Below are 19,351 nucleotides of genomic sequence, written 5' to 3' on the forward strand. Positions count from 1 at the left end.
TCTCATTAAACATCAAGAACTGACAACAGCTGGAACATCAGACAGACTAGGGATAAAGCAATCAATGTGCCCTGCTGAAATGGGCTGAAGCATAGGAAAAGAAACCCTGATGAGAAAAGGCTATAAAGCCAAGCAGTGAATTGCAACATTTGTCATTTGTAAAGAGTCAAGGTAAACTGTCAAGTAAGGTAAGCCCTTAAACTACCCAGTAAGTAGCCACCATAGGCATATTGAGGCTCAAACAAATTTCTGTTTTGAAAAACTCAACTCATCTGACTGAAGGCCTGAGCAGCTAAACAACACAACACCAACGGATCAAACAGCTCACGATAGTTCAGCAATAGCTTCACCAGGACAACTAAATTTTTGATGCAGAGAAATATAAAATGAATATCCTCACATATGTGTATGTGTCACTGACTCCAGCTATGTGCAAGTGCCAACAAGAAAGGAGAAGAGGGGCTGGGGATATTTTACAAAGGAGGAAGGGAATGGGGGACGGAGGACAGTCTCCATAATTTAGATGACATAAAAGCAGAACTATTCATAACTGCATATTACAAAAAGCACAATCTCCTATGAAATTGCCATCCCTTAGGATTGTTTTAGACCCCTGTATAAATATGCCATCCTCCTAGGACCTAGGCAAACACGCATGCATAGTTTATGATAAAATTGGTAAATGAGTAACACTTGCTACTCTACCATTCTAGAGACCCAATAATAGATTTTGTGAATTTCAGCATAGTATTTCCATAGCCTAAATACCATCTTCTTACAATTAGAGCATTGCAGAGACTAGAATTTTATTTCCCTGCTGGATTATTTAAGTAACCCCCATCTGCACATTGCCAAGATCGAGCTCCAAAATCTTTGCATAGCAATCAGAGATATTTTCAAAGATCCACTAGCAATCTCCACGAGGGCAATCCTTAAACATCAGCAAATGAGTGGAAAAAAAATTTCGTTAGGGAGCTTGTGTTCTTGAGGCTGTTGCTCCTCCCCAACCCTTTCTGCCCTCCTCCCTCTCCCTCAGCCCCTCCCCCTCCTTTGCTTCAGCTCCGCCCCTTCCCCCACTGCCTTTCCCTTCTCCTTTCAGCTCGCCTCAGTCCCCCCCTTCAGCCCGCCTCATCTCCCTCATCCCGCCCCTTCCTCCTCTACCCCTCAGCCCGCTCCTCCTCTACCCCTCAGCCCGTCTCCTAGCCCCTGTTTCCTGCCCCTTCTTCTGCCCCCTGATATGCCCCCTCTCTCCCTCTTTCCTTCCTCTACTCCCCCCCTACTCCGGCCCTTCCACTCACCCCCTTCCCACCTCTCCCTCCCTGCTCTCCTACACCGCCCCATTTCCTCCTCTACCCCGCCCCCTCACCAGCCCTCTTCCCCGCTCCCTTTGTTACATCCCCACTAGGATGTAACCAGCTACAGGTTCGCAAACCCTAAAGCTGAGGCTGACTTGGTCTTGGATTAGACCTGGGGAGTCAGCGTGGGGTCTAACTAAGGGTTATGATTAACCTAAGGATAGACCTAAGCTAGCAATAGAGAGGTCTAGATCACTAGGAGTGAACTAGCCTGCTATACTTGGCAGTGGAGTGCTAGCCAAGTCAAGGTAAGCCAAATTGGATGAGGCTTGACTATAAAGCAAGGCACGCTTGCTTTAGAGTAGCCTAGCTAAGAATAGGACTAAAGCCAATTAAAGCAGGATACCTGGCCTATAAGTATAGGCTAGGGCTCCTTATAGGGGATCCTGAGGATGTGAACCTCAAAGACCAAGACTTGTTGGCCAGAGAGCAGCAGCTTAGGGAAAGGGCTCACAGTATGGGACGTCAGTCTGGACTCTTAGGCTGGCTGGTTCTCTCTAGGTGGTTTAGACTTCTAGCTCGGGGGAGGCTCGGATGAACCTACGGCTAGGAGGTGAGCTGCTAGCGTCAACCCTAATGGGTTGAGTCTACGACAGACGCCTTGACCCAGTTGGGTGCTTTACAGGCTTAGCCTGTGTTCACTTTACAGTTTTGGTTATGGAGCAGTCCAGGTTACCTCACTAGGGTATAGGGTTAACTAGACCTAGCGAGGGTTTTACAGTTGGTATCAGAGCCACTCCATATCAAGAAGAATCATACCTCGCACTCTGGGGGGAGTCTCTAGGCCATGGTGCGCTAGAGATGGATCTCGTCATCTCTCCAAATGAGGTTTCGAGAGTAGATCTGGGATATGGATCTCGCAAGAGCTTTACTATTGGATTTCATGGTCGAGGTTCTAGATAGGACCTTGGCCCCTTCATCTTCAAAGTTTGTGCTAAGCCTTGGAAAGCTTGTGATTGGGGGATAGGCTTTGGAAAAGCCATGCAAATCCCCTGACAGCCTTGGATCACTCCTAGGTCTAGCGCTAGATTTGTGCATGACAAGAAGGGGGAAGACGATTCACTATAGATCTTCTTTTACAAGGTTGAATCCTTGCAAGCTGTTTAGGGTATTTTCTGGAAATCTTTTTCCATGAAGGCTATGGGACTAGTTCATGCCTATAGGGCAACCAAAAAGGGATTTGATAGACCTAGACATCAGCCTGTTGATAATACAAGTCTAGGGAGTAGTTTCGGTTGGGCTGTTCTCTCTCAAATTCTAGAGAAGAAGAGGGCCATATGTGATTAGGCTTCTAGCTGATGCAAGAAGGGTGTTTTTCCCTAGTATTGTGGGCACATGAGATGCATAAAGACCTAATCCTAAAGGTAAATGAAGGGTCTAGATCGTTTATCTCTATGGGTCTACTTTGAGCTTGTGCTAGATGATAAGGCTTTTTAACTTCTTGAGGATTCACGATTCAATCGCAAGTTAGGAAGCACGGACCTAAATTTGCAAGTCCTATTTTGGAAGCCCTGGATTGTGTTTAAAGCATTCTCTATTATGGGAAATCGCTTTTTATATCCCCTCAGCAATTTCGGGACTTGCTTTGTTTGAAAAAGCAAGAGCTATATTTGCGCTAAATAAAGCAAGACGAAAGATGTTATCGGCCTACTAGATGAGCGGGGCTCGATAAAGAAGAAAAGGGGTCCGAATCTTGCATCATTGGCCTTTGGGATGAGCAGTGCCTGAGGTTGATCAACCCCTTCGTATATAATTGTTTTATATAGCATGCCACTAAGATTAAAGCTTATGAGCTTTATTTGGCACGCCTACTTGTATGGCTCACCTGATTTTAGACGAAGGATTGAGGGGCCCTATTTTTGTGTGATGGTTTGAGTAAGGGAGGAGCCCTAGTTATGTGCGTGGGCAAGAAGGGTGTTTTTCCCTAGTATTGTGGGCACCTGAGATGCATAAAGACCTAATCCTAAAGGTGAATGAAGGGTCTAGATCGTTTATCTCTATGGGTCTACTTTGAGCTTGCGCTGGATGATAAGGCTTTTTAACTTCTTGAGGATTCAGGATTCAATCGCAAGTTAGGAAGCAGGGACCTAAATTTGCAAGTCCTATTTCGGAAGCCCTGGATTGTGTTTAAAGCATTCTCTATTATGGGAAATCGCTTTTTATATCCCCTCAGCAATTTCGGGGCTTTCTTTGTTTGAAAAAGCAAGAGCTATATTTGCGCTAAATAAAGCAAGACGAAAGACGTTATCAGCCTGCTAGATGAGCGGGGCTCGATAAAGAAGAAAAGGGGTCATAATCTTGCATGATTGGCCTTTGGGATGACCAGCGCCTGAGGTTGATCAACCCCTTCGTATATAATTGTTTTATATAGCATGCGACTAAGATTAAAGCTTATGAGCTTTACTTGGCACGCCTGCTTGTATGGCTCACCTGATTTTAGACGAAGGATTGAGGGGCTCTATTTTTGTGTGATGGTTTGAGTAAGGGAGGAGCCCTAGTTATGTGCATGGGCACTTGGGCAGTAGAAATCACACGGGCAGCAGATATCTCTCTCCTGCCAACTCAACCGGCTTTGGGCACTCGGGTTTTTCGCTCCCTTCAAGCTGAGGACTGTCGATGCCTTGCAGCTTTGTTCCGGTGTGCTTGCGAAGGACTTCTCCTTATGCAGCCGCACTATCTTCTACAGATCGCAAATTGTTTATTGCCTGAATTTTCCTTGCCTATCAGTGGAAGGTTACCTTTTGTAAGGTTGACTTCATGCAAGGGAAAGTAGTAATCAAACGCCCTCTCTTGATCAATGCTTCATGGAGATTTATGACAAAGTTCAGCCGGAGTTGACACCTCGACAACCAGACGTAATTCTTCGAGATCTAGAAAGCATGGAGGGGGAGCTATGGAGAGCTATGGAATATTACAAGGTTCCACCCTTTGGACACGCCATAGCGAAAGAAGCTCCGCATTGTAGGAGAGAAGCCTATCAAAGGCACCTCCACTTTATTCAGCCCTGAACCTCCACTCCGTCCTTTGTGAAGACAATTTTTGAGGTCTTCTATTTGTAATCATCCACCATTTTGTTTTGAAACCGTAGGTGGAAAGAATTTTATTGATTTCGTTAAACCACCATCTTATAACTTAAGGGTGGAATAGAGCATAGTATATTTGCTCTACTTTTGTAATGGTCTATCTTGGTATGCCACAAATATTTATAGACGATTACTTTTGTCCATGTTTGATGCTGCCTGCATTAAAAGTTCTAATTGTTTCTTTTGAATGGAAACTTTTGTGCTATTTCCATTGCTTTTGAATATTATATGCGTTCCAAATTAAAAGCTGTTATTGAGATCAACTTGTATCCCTAACCTAAATCATTCTATGCTCTTAAAACCTGTTTAGACCCATGTCTCCCTAACGACAGCCGGATTGGCTGGGGTTGTGTAGTATGGGATGTGCAGTCTTACCTGGGATTGACTAAGGCTAGTGGGTTTAATACAAGGCACAATGAATGAATTGATTAGTCAAATATTCGACTAACTAGCCATGGGTTTTGCAAGCAATGAAGGTTGGACAACCTGCTGTTTTGAAGGAATACTGTGTGGTTGATCATGTTGCTTGTTTTGTGGCCACCTAGAGGAACAAAGGAGTCTCATACGCTTTGAGGATTGGTTGTACTAGACAATTTTTTCGAACTAGTTAGGATCAATGAATCATTGACAGAGAGGCCATCTGATTCGCTAAAAGATCATTGACAATCTATTTTCTATATTGGCAATGAAGCCTTGCATTTGAGTTATTCCACGTTGATGGGAACAGGATTATGTTCATGGGGGATTGTTTGTTTTCAACATCAGGACCAGAATTGGAACATCGCTTTGATACCATGTTTGAGTTCAGAGAATGCATACACAACGTAGAGCGTAGGGAGACATGGGTGATAGCGTGAATAGATAAGTGATTGGGTTACTTGAATAGGCATTACATATAGTTCTAGATTGATAAGATCTCAGTTAGGCATCTATCAAAATCAGTAATGTTACTGTGACATAGATCTTCATTTTGAGCCTGATTGGGCTGTGTTTATATAGACCTACTTTCTATTTTCTCTCTCCTTTGCATGACCTATTCTTGGTAAATTCCTCTCACAGACAAGTTGACAATCGATGGGAAACCAGGGAAGTCTATGTCTACACTTGGCGAAGAAAGATAGGCCATTTATCACACAAACCCTGCACATGGGCTGGTTTCAAAGGCCTTGTGGAGGAGAGGAGAAATCCTAGGGTTGAAGCCCTATAATGCCTCACATGTGCAAACTCAAGATCCCTATAAAATTCTGGAAGAAAGGAAATGCACTAAGCCAGATGTAGCAGCCATGATCAGAATGACATGCGGTTGTTTTCACTCATTCAAGCCAGCAAGATGCAATGCAAAGACAGCTCATTGAAGCTGCCTTGAGACCATACGGAACAACTTCCAATGTAGGGGGACTGACAGCAAGGCACAGAGTGGATGTGCAAATATAAGAAGTGCATCCAAAGTCTAGGTGATTGTGCAGCTTCTTAGTGGAGCCTGTTACGAGTGATCAGCATTCATAACTGTATCATTGGGTGAGACCTGTTAATGCTTGATATCCTGAAGTGAGGATTCACTTGCATAGTGTCAAGCTGACAAAGGAACTCAGCAAGCTGATCTTGTGCTTGGCTTCAGCACGAGAAGGGAACACAATCTAAGGCTCTATGTTCCTATGAACACACAGAGATTTTGGGTTCTCAAACAGTTAATTCGTAATTATTAGAGAAGCAATACAAGAAGAACAATCCTTGGAATGAGGATTTCTTCTGCTGGCTTATAGGAAAACTCTGAATAGAGTTATCCTTATGGACAAGGTTTTGAGATGTTGGATGACATCACTCAGCCCAGTGGATACTTAGCTGAATTTCCACCTGCACCTCTCCCTCAAGGCCAAGGTTATAAAAGACATGTCTGGGATCCCTTTATAAGAGAGAGGGAGAGAACATAAAATCTGAGAAATGATTTTCTGGAATCTCTTAGGAGATTCAGTAGACCTTAACTTGAACTTGGATCCTACCAAGGTCTACACCATAGATGACCCAAATACTAACATCCGGATGGGTGGTCTGCCAGTAGTATGGGATGTTGTAGATGCTATTGTGGGTGCGTCAGACTGACTTAGTGGCGGGGAATTCAGAACCACTGCCAATGGGTCATCGAAGACTGCAGTTGACACAAGGTTCATATTTTGGTGATGATGATCACCTGAGGAGTTTTGGATGGAAACTCCTGGTTGCCAGATTTAATGGAGTATCAGGCAGTTAGCCATTGGTGAGTAGGTGTGGCCAAACCTACCCAATGGGTTACCCTAATGAAACTGGGTGACGGATGACCCTAGACTTGCTGACAAGCGAGTGGGTCATTGTGGACTTTCGGATGGAAGGTTGTGGGCTGTAAATTTGTTAGGCTCGAGTTCATTTTCCTATCCTGATTTATACCAGTATAAGTCTTATTTTAAGGAAAGGAGAATGTTACATCCCCACTAGGATGTAACCAGCTACAGGTTCGTAAACCCTAAAAATGAGACTGACTTGGTCTTGGATTAGACCTGGGGAACTAAGGGTTAGGATTAACCTAAGGATAGACCTACGCTAGCAATAGAGAGGTCTAGATCACTAGAAGTGAGCTAGCTTGCTATACTTGGCAGTGGAATGCTAGCCAAGTCAGGGTAAGCCAAATTGGGCTGAGGCTTGACTATAAAGCAAGGCACGCTTCCTTTAGAGTAGCCTAGCTAAGAATAGGACTAAAACCAATTAAAGCAGGATACCTAGCCTATAAGTATAGCCTAAGCGCTCATTATAGGGGGTCTTGAGGATCTGAACCTCAGAGACCAGGACTTGTTGGCCAGAGAGCAGCAGCTAGGGAAAAGGGCTTGTGGTATGGGATGCAAGTCTGGACTCTGAGGCTCGCTGGTTCTCTCCAAGTGGTTTGGGCCTCTAGCTCCGGGGTGGCTGGGATGAGCCTACATCTGGGAGATGAGCTACTTGCACCAACCCTTATGGGGGGCGGATGCCCTGACCCGGTTGGATTGTTTGCAGGCTTAGCTTGTGTTCAGTTTAGGTCTCTGATAATGGAGCAGTTCAGATTACCTCACCAGGGTATAGGGTTAAGTAGATCTGGCGAGGGTTGTTACACCCTTACCCTCTCCTCCACTCATTCTCTCTCCCTCAGCCTTACCTTCTCTCCCTTCAGCCCCTTCCTTCTCTCCCTCAGCCCCAGCCCCCTCTTCTCTCCCTTCAGTCCCTCTCCCTCTCTCAACCCCTCCTCTCCCCCTCTCTACTCCCGGCCTCTCTGCTCACTCAAAAACTCCCTTAAGGGTCGGATGGAGCGCATTTGAGTCGGCCTCTCCGGCCTAATTGATGAATGGATACCCATTCAGGCAATCAACATCCGCTTTCACCATCCGCGAAACTTGTTATTTTTTCACAAGACAATTGTAGCAGCTCAAGAAAGACCCTAAGATTGAGTGTTCCATTTCACTTTTCGCTCATATCCATGTGTCCCATCCTTCCAAATTATAGGCCAGGACTGGATGCTTTCTATGTTACCTGAAGATCTCGCAAGTCACCTTACAGATGTTCGCTTGCTTTGACAAGGTTTCCTCCAGGTGGCCTTTGACTCTCCGGATCAGCAGCTACAGTGCTCAAGGCCAGTCCCTTGGCACTTCGTTCTAGGAGGATTTTCTTGATGCCCTTTTCCTTGGGTTTTGATCTTGTGGAGGAGGATAGCCGGGTCACTTCTCTTTTCATTAGGTTCCCCGGCCTCTCACAAATGTACGATCGACTCCTTGCATCTTCTGGAGCCGTGTTTGGTTTGGTCACAGAGATACCTCCCCTCCCTAGCATGCCCTCATCGGAAGCAGAGGCAATCAAGTCTGATGGGTGCTGCGAGTTAGGGTCATTGTTTTTAACCCAATGTGACGGATGACCACATCATGCTTCCGTGTCATGATGGCTCATTCTTCATACAAAGAGTCGAGATTACAGGGAGACAAGACCATTGTAGGATCTGTAGGATTCCTGGGCTTTTGCCAGAGATTGCCCAAGGAAAAAGAAAAGACCTAAAAGGTATTCTCGTGCAGCTCGGCCTCGTACAACTACTTCGGCACCGACTGCACGTTCCGCACCTTCGACACGTGCTACCAGGCCTTCGACACACCGTCCTAGACCTTCGGCACCAGCCACTTGCCCAAGACTTTCAGTACCAACACGCCCTAGACCTTCAACACATCCTCCTTTTATCCCCCATTGGGTACCAGTGAGGGTTGTCGCTCCTACCTCACCATAGGAGGATGCCACTAGTGCCATGGACCATTCTTCTTTGCAAGCAGGGGACATCCCTGTCATAGTTTCAGGTGTTGATGCAGTCACCCCTGTCCCCCCAGTTGCAAAGCAGGAGGGGTTACCCACTCATGATTTACCCGTGGATAGAGTCACAGCTGACACTCATGCTGATATTCAGTCCCCTGACTTTCCACCTGAGCAGCCCCCTTCTTCTTCGCCTCGTTGTGTTACCTCTTTCAATAGAGGTAAGGGGGCTATCTCTTCCACACCAATGAGTGCAGGAATTCTTCGCACTCCGGCTCCAAACATGATTCACAGGAACTCTTTTGCAACTCTCGCAGAGATGGCAAAGTTTGATATGGAAGAGGAGTTTGTTCCCTCCACTTTAGGGGAGGCTATTATCAAGACTCCTATTGACAAAGCCTCCCCCTCTGCAGGTGTGGGGGTCCTTTCTCCCATTGCTTTTCCTCCACTTGATAAACTTGTAAAGAAATTACATGTTTAGTAGTTATTAGCTATATAGGTTACAAAAAAATAGTAAAAAATATAGATGGTTTTGAAAGCAAGTATCTATGTGCCAGTGGTGCCGACTTGTAACCCCTCGCATATGGACACATAATATCTTTGAACCATGTGCCAGATGGTGGTCCGCATATGCCGACCCGTAACTACTCGCACATGGATGCGAAATAGTAAATGATATATTACATTTTATATGTACTTATTAGAAAGATAAAAAAACTTGGCTTTCGCCGATTGTGGCTCGCATTCGTCAGCTAATAACAACCCATTGAAAGTCTAGCTGGTTGTGTAGCTCGCAATTGAAAACTTGTTTACATTTGCAGCCCAATACTTAAAGATCCCATTCACGATTCGCAGACGGGCTTTGTACATGGCACAAGGATATTTGATAACATCTTCTCATTTTGGGAGGCTTCTGAGTGGGCCATGCGAAGTGGCAAAAGATTGGCCATTCTACTCCTAGATTTTGAGAAAGCCTATGACAGGTTAGATTGGGGCTTTTTGGAGGGAACCCTTCTTCGTTTTTGGATTCACAGATGCTTGGATTAGATGGGTCTCCGGTCTTTATAGATCAGCAGCCAGGTACTTATTGGAGGAGTCAGGGGAGACAGGCTTCAGATCTCTAGATCAGTCCGTCAGAGATGCCCTTTAGCCCCCTTTCTTTTTTGGTTAGTGGCTGAAGCTATGAGTATCTATATTAGATCTCAAGCTGATATTGTTAGGCTGAGACCACCATTGAGGCATGAAGATGAGCTCCTGGACAGTGAGCTGGCTAAAGACACGGCTGTTTTCACGCCACAGACGCTCAGTTCTTTCAGTTAAGCCTTGGATTTGTTTTGCATGGCAGCAGGGGAACATATAAATTGACAAAAATCCAATGGCTTTTGGATCAGCGATGAGGACACTCCAGATTGGGGAGCTGATATTGGTTTCACTTGGATTCAGAGGAGTGTCTCCGTCAGGTATTTCAAATGCCAAGTAGGTGTGGGCATCTCTTCTGCGCAGCAGTTTTCTCCTGTGATGGAGAGCATAAGGAGGAAACTCCTCTTCTGGAGTTCGGCCAAACTTGACTTGGCGTCTAGGGTCGTGGTGGTCAACCAAGTGTTATTGGCCACTAACTAGTTCGTTTGTTCTTGCTAGCGTCGATCCAGAGATTGTATCAGTCAGCTCATGAATCTTGAACTGTTCAACCCAACCACCCTGAAAGACCTCACTGAATTGGCTGATATTGCTGAGAGGAAATTGAATCCTCATAAACCTTTCAATAAAGGAAAGAGAAATCTATTGTACAAAATGTTAACAGCCAATCATGTCCTATTGGATGGATACCATTTCCTTCCATGACTAACGATAAGAAGTAAAAGCTAATTAAGGAGGGTAAATGTTTTGGATGTAAGAAATATAAGCCAGGGCATCCATGACATAAATGCCCTTATTCTATTAGCAAAAATTGCCAAGACCAATTCTGTAAAAGAGAAAGGCAAAGCATCCAAGCAAAAGGGTGAGGCTTCTACCTCCTCATCCCAGGACTCTACGGTGAACACAGAACCAAGAGTAAATGCTATCCATTCAGCCAACACTGGTGTATGGATGTGTAAACTGAATAGAGAGTAGGTATATTCATTGTAGAGTATGGATAGACAATAAAGAATTTTCTCCTCCATGTAGAACATCTTATAGGATGAATAGGGCTGAAATAGAAGAGTTCGGAAGGAGATTGAAGGTCTATGGTTTCTATAGACTAAGTAGTTCTCCATCACAAAATCAACCATAGCCAAGGTATACCTAGTTCAATAAAACATTTGGGTGAGAGAATCGTTTAATACTGACCAGCTCTTGAGAGTATGTTTCAGCTTGTTGAGCAGGTTATTATGAAGGGATTTCAGCATCTTGGTATTGAGAAGAGGATTCTAAAAATGAAGAGATATTGAAGAGGCACTGCAGTGGTACTTCTGCATTTTGGATATTCAGCATCAGGAGGAACCAGAACTTGAAGATGAGACTTAGGTTCTGATTCAAAAGAGACCGTGTACTATCAAGAGAAGACTATTTGAAAATTATGAAGAGGAGATGCAAATGCAGAAATAAAGAGAAAAGCATAAGCAACAAGAGAGGATTCAGAAGACGACTTCTACCCATTCAAGCAAGAGGGAGTGTCATGACAGGAGAAATCACTAATCCGTGATTCATAGACATTAGAACATTATTATAGATTATACGCCAATGTTGTAACATGTATTTGTATTTATGATGGATACCAACCGAATCGTTATGGCGGTGGGTCATCTAAGTAGATAAGACTAGTCGAGCTGGAGCCACTGCTTTAGACGGCATCAAATTTTGACATGTGACACTTACTTTATTAATAAAGATGTGCACCCACGTGTCTAGGTAATCTCAGGTAGCATTCTCTCTATTCACCTTGCATTCATCCGCCATATCTCTCCAACCTTGCATGTAGGTTGAAAAGATAAACAAGTACTCTCACGAGGGCGCTCTTTCCTCATTGGAGGGCCAATTGGCATTCAAATCCTGCATGCATTGCACACATTCGCATTCTCGAGAGTCTTGGTTCTTCACAAATTATATGTTCCATTGGGGAGCACTTATAGCCAAACTCCCCCCTCCATCGACATAGCCCTCTAGCTGGAAGACTAGGAAGAACCCACATAGTTTGGCCAACCCGGTGGTGACATGTAGCACCAAAACCACTTTTAAGTAATTCTTGTAGAACAAAATAGGGGCACGTGGGTATCTGGCTAGGCAACACCATAACACAAGCAATGGTTATTAATGTAGGGATAAATATCAATATCAAGACTTGGATATTTACTTCCTCACAATTGTTGGTTATCCCATTGAGCAATGCTTCAACTAGAGATCCCAAGAGAGTGTCCACCACTCTCCGTGCTTCACTCTACGCAGGTCTTTTGATCATATTTTATAGAAGTTCACTTTGTTGCCCAAAAAAAAAAAAGCGTAGTGACTCAACGGGATTGGTGACATCAAGCAACCTTGTTTGTCTGCTCTGTCCATCCTCCTCCTAAATGACTCTCCCTTTGGAGTGCCACCACGTCCTAGATAAGTCTACCTACGTATCTATATCTTCTGAAATCTCCAGGTCCAGTGAGAGTGAGGGCGCACTGCAAAACACTTTCTTGAATTCTCCAAAGCAACAATACACCCTCTAATGTCTTGCATAGCTTCTCCAGGATCACCCTAAGACTGAAACTATGGTCTAGTGTAGAGTAGTTGCTACAAAAACCTGAGTGCCTACCTGCTCTATCTTGTTGAATCTGCCATGTCACTAACGCCTCTCAAAAGCCATGTAGTACACCTTGATTATAATGTGGCAAATCATCACCGTGGTACTTGTTCAAATCCATGCACACATTGAGGATGGTTACCATTGAATTTTCTGTCCAGAATAGAGGGAAACTATAGCAAATTGTGTACTTTGGAAAGTTGGGCCAAGATGGGAACCAATGTCTTCCAGCCTTGTACCCTGTCACCTGATTTCGACCACGCCTACCTGTCATTCACCATATCCATTGATCATCTACCCAAATCACCTGTTCCCGTGCCCACCACAACGTGAGACCTATACTAGATTCTTTTCCCCCATGATCTAGACAACACCAATATGCCTACTTTTGTGGCACAACATATGTGACCTCCCTTCTCTTCAACAAATCTGTATCCCTCATAAAACCCCTATAGACTACCAACTAGAGTCCTTCACCTACAAAACTTAGATTTACCAGGATATTGCCAACTGGAAGTGTTTCCCAAAAGGACTAGTATGATGAGGAGTGCAAATCCTTGCATTGCAAAGTTCTTAAAGAGGACTAAGCGCTTCTATCTACTGGACAAAAACTGGGGTTACCAACATGTCGCTGAGAGGCAGGGGACCCGATGAGGCAATTCACTACTACAATTATCCGTGTCTGCACATGACTACACGTATGTTCACCTGCACTTGTGCACATATGTGAAAGGAGTCGAAAAGAGAGAGAGAGAGAGAGAGAGAGAGAGAGGGCGGGGGGGGGGGGGGCTCAAACAGTCGGCAACCTGCAACCCCTTTAGGGATTCCTAATGTGCTTTTGCATGCTGGCTACCTGCTAGCTCTCGGGATGAAAATAGGTGCACAGGACAGGCAGAATAGAACCGTGAAGCCAACAGCAGGTTGAGGGTGTCTTTTCAACGACCGCCTTGAACACATTCGAGGCATTTCAAAAGGCGGGCTTTCAAGCACCTCACATGCATATGTTGGTATTAGCAAGCTTCAACCAACTCGATGCTGGAGAGGACCTGAGGTCCCAATCTACTGGAGAGGAAAGCCCTGCACTTGAAAGCCAAATAGCAAGGATTTGGTATGCTTCATGACTGATTGGGACCAACGACAGGGTAGAAACCAAAAGCGTACGCATGGCACATGTTATTAATACAGAATTGTTTAGGCACACACTGAAACAAAATTAATTGCTCCACATAATCAGGCAGAAACCAAATGGATGTTAGTTTCCAAGACGAGAAAGCCAGCTGCGACAAGATTTTCATACAACCATAGACTGATTTGAAGGCATCAGAAGTTTGGGACAAGGAGCACTACCTCATGTGGACCACCTGGGTTATGACTTGCAGTCAGAATGAAGGCTCCATAGGCTTTCTCACCCTGATGGAACAAGGAAACTGGAAGAGTTAACTTGTCACGGTGTGCAAACAGCACACCAAAATGCAGTAAAATCTTCAGAATTAGGTGGTATGGAAATGACTCAGATGTAAACAAATGTTAGCGCAGTCACCATCTTACATTGGGACCAACCCTGTTTCTAATAATTGCTGACACTGCTGGAGTTGACAGCAATCCATGTTGTCCAACCCAAACTTGTCGTACGCCATTTGCAGCAGCTATCTTTATTATGATCTAGAATATCATAACACAGTATCACTAAAAGTGCCATTCTTAATAACGCATCCCCAACAAATGTAAAATCATGGAAATTGACTGGTCAAATTCCCAACAAGTGAACCACCTGAACAGCATCTTTTGAAAAATATCTTCCATCACCAGAGACAACAATGGTTGACCCTGCATAAATACAAATAACGACCTATGTCAGACAAAGAATATCTCTCACAGATGAACCATCATCTCATTGCAATCCATTCAGATTCCAGTAGCACAGAGGCCCGGAGGCTTATAATCTACAATAGGCAAAAGGCCTGGAAAGTTATCAATAAAAAGGGCAAAAGGTGGCAGCAGCCAGGTAATAGAATCCGGATTCATCATCCTCCTCAGTTCACATTATGCAAAAGGTATGTGAACAACTTATGAAAATCAGGCCACCATGAGCTCTAATACGCCATAACTCCACACTATGTCCCTAGTAAATGTTGCAAGTATATGCAGCTCGGTGATTGATGCTGCATGTGAGCTTCAATACATGATGGATAGGATAAGAGTGCAACAAGGTCTGTCTAGCTTCACTAAGGGTGCATTTCACCCTGTCATGCCAAGCATAGTTTGTTCACAAGCCCACCAAATCATGTAAGCTTTTCCCAAAGTAGGAACCTTAGCGTCAAAAGCCCTTCGTGCAAGCATGACACTTGACTCATAGCAACTGCATCTTCCACTCCTTTCTAGAATATTGTCATAGCTTTCACATCCCTTCATTTCTTTCTCTTGCCCTCTGGATTCAGAGCTCTTTCCCAAGCTAGATAATCTTGTGAGTGAATTGTCTCTATGATAGCATCTCCAGTACAGGTTTCTATAGATATAGCTCTTATGACCAAGAGCGCCATGCAAGCCTGAGAAAAGAATTTGAGCTCTCACAGCTTCAGTCTAAGGCTTTGCCACATTTATGCAGTACGCCAACCAGTCAGATATATTATTTGTTATTACCTATGAAAGGCCTCAACACCATCCATGATCAAGAAGAATTCTAGTAAAGTGGGTTGTGCAGTGCTACTTAAGGCAACAACTGTTACATCAAGGAAATAGAGCTGAGAACATTACAATAATATGTACAGGTCAATTTCCATGGCATTACAGGGATCCACGTCCAGCACCCCAGTAGTGTATTTCATGATGATTTGGACAAACTCCGTTTGTTGGGAAAGTTCTCTAACACAAAGCGGTTCAAATTTCATTTGTACTCCTTCAATCTAGCAAGGTTTAGAAACACATCACAAAACCTTCACAATCCTCTTATGCACATCAGAACAAAATATTCAAAATCTGACTAGCTTTTAGAAACTGTATGAAAAGTTTTGATCTGGGAGATTTAGAGGACCATACGCCAAACTTGACATGTGGCAGCCAACCCACTATGAGTTATCCAACAGACAACATAGGACCAATTGCTCTGACACCACCAAAGAGGGAACTTCTTAGATGCAATGGAGAATTGTGGGGACTAAAGATAGGCACCAATTTTAAATGGTCATGTCCTGACATAATTCATGGTGCTAGCTTGAAGAACTAAAATGAAGGTGCTGATCAGAAACAAATACCCCTCCATCTCATTGATATGCTCATCTTGTCGAGGGGTATTAATGCACAATCACTGTTAGTAGAATATAAACTGGCCAAGTAGGTGTGTGTGACACATCTCTTGCATTACATCAGTATGCATGTCATGTGGCAAGGCATACCTTGAAGACCTACAATAAAAGTGCCTATCAAAAACAAATACCCCTCCATCTCATCAATATGCTCATGTTGTAGACTCTGTAAAATTTATGCACAATCACTATAAATAGTAAAGACAACTTTCATATCTCTTTTCCCAAATAGTACTTTCTGGAATTCATATAGGCATTCGACTCAAAGCACATAACATTTTCTGTAAATAGATGACAACTTTAAATAGGTCAATTCATACTCAGTGCATGTAAGTGTGAATACATGGTTTTTCATGCCTTCTTTATCTGTTTGTTTATTTGTTCACTATAAAGCAGCTCTCTATTCAAGATTGCAAATTGCACAGTTCTCAAAAAGCACTATACACTCTAAAAGTGGCACTCGTGAGATGAAGAACGCCAAGCTGTCAAGCATCATACCAACTGTTGAATTGTGTCCACACTTCGCGATAAGGAACATGATAATGTGAAGTTGTTCCTATCGTGAGCGACTGACCAGCACTATCAGAGGCCGCCTACGGAGAGCATTCCTAGATTTCATCATCAAGAACATTCATCATTCATGTCTAAAGAGGGAAGGAATCTTACGTTCCAGTTAGAATGTAACAGATAGTAATGTATATAAAATGTAAATAGCTGATTATTGTGTTGTGTTCCAAATGGTTCGGTCAAGAATTTAGCCGTCAAGCTCTTTGATGACGGGGTCATTGACTGTGCCTTAAACATAGCATCAACATCCTCAGCCTCTTTTGACCCTTTTGAATGAGAGGCACTCACACCAAAAGCATTTACAGCTTGCTCTACCTCAACATTTTTGTCATCCTAGGAGGCTCCCTCATGCATAGACTGCTCTTCTTGCTCATCCTGGGAGGATCCATATCCCAATCATCATCAGTAAGAGACATATTTGCTGAATTTTATTGTATTTTCCTTGCTGCTATCCATTTACAGTAGGCATACTTCACCAAAGACAATCACAAGACTCACCTCCTTAAGAAAGATGGTGATGTCCCGGCAATGGAACCATGAAACCGGCCTCAAGGCCAACAAGATGGGTGGTATTAGACAACTAACCAGCCAATTCCTTTACATTAAATATTGAGCAAATAACTCAAACACAAATTCGGAGCTACAGTGCTCCTGCTCAAGAATAAGGACACAGATTGGCCCCAAACCCGTGGCACCCCTTTCGGCATTTATTTAATATTCAGAAGACCCTGAAAAAATAAATTAACAATGGAATCAACTCCTCCTGCCTCTAGAGCTTTCCACAGCCCATTATGCTTCATTGTCCAAGGCATAACCTCTGCTGTAATTGACTTCCACCAAGCATGGAAATAGGCACTCATTTCTGTCCCAGATGGCTTGCACTAAGCCTCGAATTTGTTCCTAGCAACCCATATTGAATCACACAATTCCCTGCATCTGCCTCGAGTGCCCTCTTAACCACTTATCTGCTCAACACAGAAGACAAGCATAAACTTCCAGCTAGCATCCTTGAAAGCTTGGGCAAATAGAAGGGCTACCCACAAAGTGTTCTCTTGCACAACAACAGCAATCAATTGATTGGACAGCTCTTCTGAAAACAATCCACAAACAAGCCAAGATACCCTAAATGCCCACTAGCTCTTTAGAGTAACTCACAGTTAACTCCGTGTGACTAGACCAGCTCCCAGCTCTAATTCACACCAAAGTGAGCTGGCCTTTGTACATTTGCAGCCCGTTCTATGGCCGTACACGAACTGTGAACAGTCCATACAAAGGCCAATCGCAGCCTGACAGCATCTGTACGTGATCATTGTAGCAGCTGTAGGAAGTCCGTATGAGATCCGTACCCAGGAGAGATGTCTTCGTACCTAAGCAAGGAGCAGTCCGTACAAATGGCCGTACACGATTCGTATATACAGATGTGCGCCAGCGTGATGCGCAGCTTCGTGAATAGTCTGTACGAGGGGTGTATTCAGCCTATGAGCAATCCCTACAGCCATATTAACCCACAGCCCTTGCACAAGAGTCCATACACGCCCGGATTCCGTACACGCGGCCCAAGTCGTTTTGTCGTACGGAATCCTTCAGCACTCACTCTTCCGTGGCGCCTTTCTTCCCAGGTGCTTCTAGCAGCCCATAACCATGCACATAACCTTGCTAATTCCATTGAGGCATGGGAGATGCCATGTGGCATCCCCTCTTCGTTTGCCTTCCATTGCCCCCTCTAGTAGTGCAATTTTAAGCCCAAACAATCAATTTGTCCCATCTTTGGACCTATTCACTAATTCACCCCCAAGGCACGAATCCCTAGGGGGAATTTTGCATACCCACATCGCATAACCCTGCCCCTTAGTTTTCCAAGGTCCTACCCACATGTAAGTTCAAACTCACACCCTCGTAACTTTCGGGGACGGCTATAAGGCTCTAGAAACCTCCATATGAGGGGTACTATGCTGCCAAGGAAATCCAAGTAAGTTGCGATTAACATTGAGAGGAACCCAAGCTAGGTCTGAGCAGCAAAGGTGTGAAGTTTGAATGCTATGGCTGGGAGGAGAATCTCGTCTTGGACACCTGAGAATCTTATGAGATGCTAGGGAATGTGAGTGCAGCACACAGCTCTCAATATTGCTGATGTAGTTACCATAACTTGGAGGATGACCTATGTTTTCAGTCAATGGTTCCAAGGATGAGCGATGTATGCATACAAAAAGACCTGGAGTGTCAAGAGCTCTTTCATAGGAGTAAAACCTTGGGGTGTATAGATTTCATGTTAACATGACAAATCCGCATAAAAAGAAAACACACATATCTATATAATTTGAAAGGAGTGTTTGTTTTCAATAATGCAAATGCAAGAGATACATCCGGTTGTAAGAATATTCTCTAACAAACTTAAAATCATTAAGTCCCTCCCAATAGACTCCTCCATAAAGATACACTCATCCAAAAAAATACAAGAAGAAATATTTCTCAAAGAACAAGAGTATCAAGAGAAATTATTAAAATATAGATCTTGATAGTAAATCATATGGCTGATTATTTTGGTCTTGGGATGATTCCATGTGTCTGAATAATTGAAAGCAGAGACAAAGTCAAAAGAATATCAGTTCGGCAGTTTAATAACATTGGCCCTCGCAAACATAAAAGACCTTTTGAGTCTAAGTTTGTTGTGTCATGTTTCTTACTTTTGGTTCTCAAATTTCCTTGCCTTATCAGCAGCCCTAAATATTGTGCTTAGCTTTCAACCCCTTATATTCATGTAGATAAATGTGAGAACATGAACATATTAAGAAATCGAACAGCAAAGGTCCAACCTGCGTAAGGCCAACCAAAAACCTGAAAATACATTAACTCTGCATTACCATTGCAAGGAAACTAGCTATTCTAGTCTGCTCAATAATGACATTACCACGCAACTGTGGGTGCCTGATGCTGTCTAAATGTTTGCACACATGCACAGACATATCAGCTCACACGCACACATAACATCCA

The 19,351-nt window shown here is 43.8% G+C and overlaps 1 protein-coding gene across 4 annotated transcripts in view; it reads right to left on the bottom strand.

The window, feature by feature from the left end:
* Positions 1-19,351, bottom strand: part of LOC147903455 (putative phosphoglucomutase, cytoplasmic 1) — a 55,496-nt gene that overhangs the window by 11,323 nt on the left and 24,822 nt on the right. For 3 of the 4 annotated variants that reach the window (XM_087372491.1, XM_087372489.1, XM_087372490.1), the window contains exons 4-6: positions 14,263-14,318; positions 14,040-14,153; positions 13,839-13,901 (exon numbers count right to left, since the gene is read on the bottom strand). The exons of the other annotated variant lie outside the window; for it this stretch is intronic. In XM_087372491.1, the coding sequence (XP_087228617.1) occupies positions 13,839-13,901; positions 14,040-14,153; positions 14,263-14,318 (233 nt within the window). The remainder of the gene's footprint in view (positions 1-13,838; positions 13,902-14,039; positions 14,154-14,262; positions 14,319-19,351) is intronic. 4 annotated transcript variants of the gene reach the window in all.

The sequence above is a fragment of the Dipteris shenzhenensis genome, chromosome 3 (genome assembly GCF_047967505.1).
Source record: "Dipteris shenzhenensis isolate YYH24624 ecotype China chromosome 3, Dip_SZ_1.0, whole genome shotgun sequence".
Lineage (NCBI taxonomy): Eukaryota > Viridiplantae > Streptophyta > Polypodiopsida > Gleicheniales > Dipteridaceae > Dipteris > Dipteris shenzhenensis.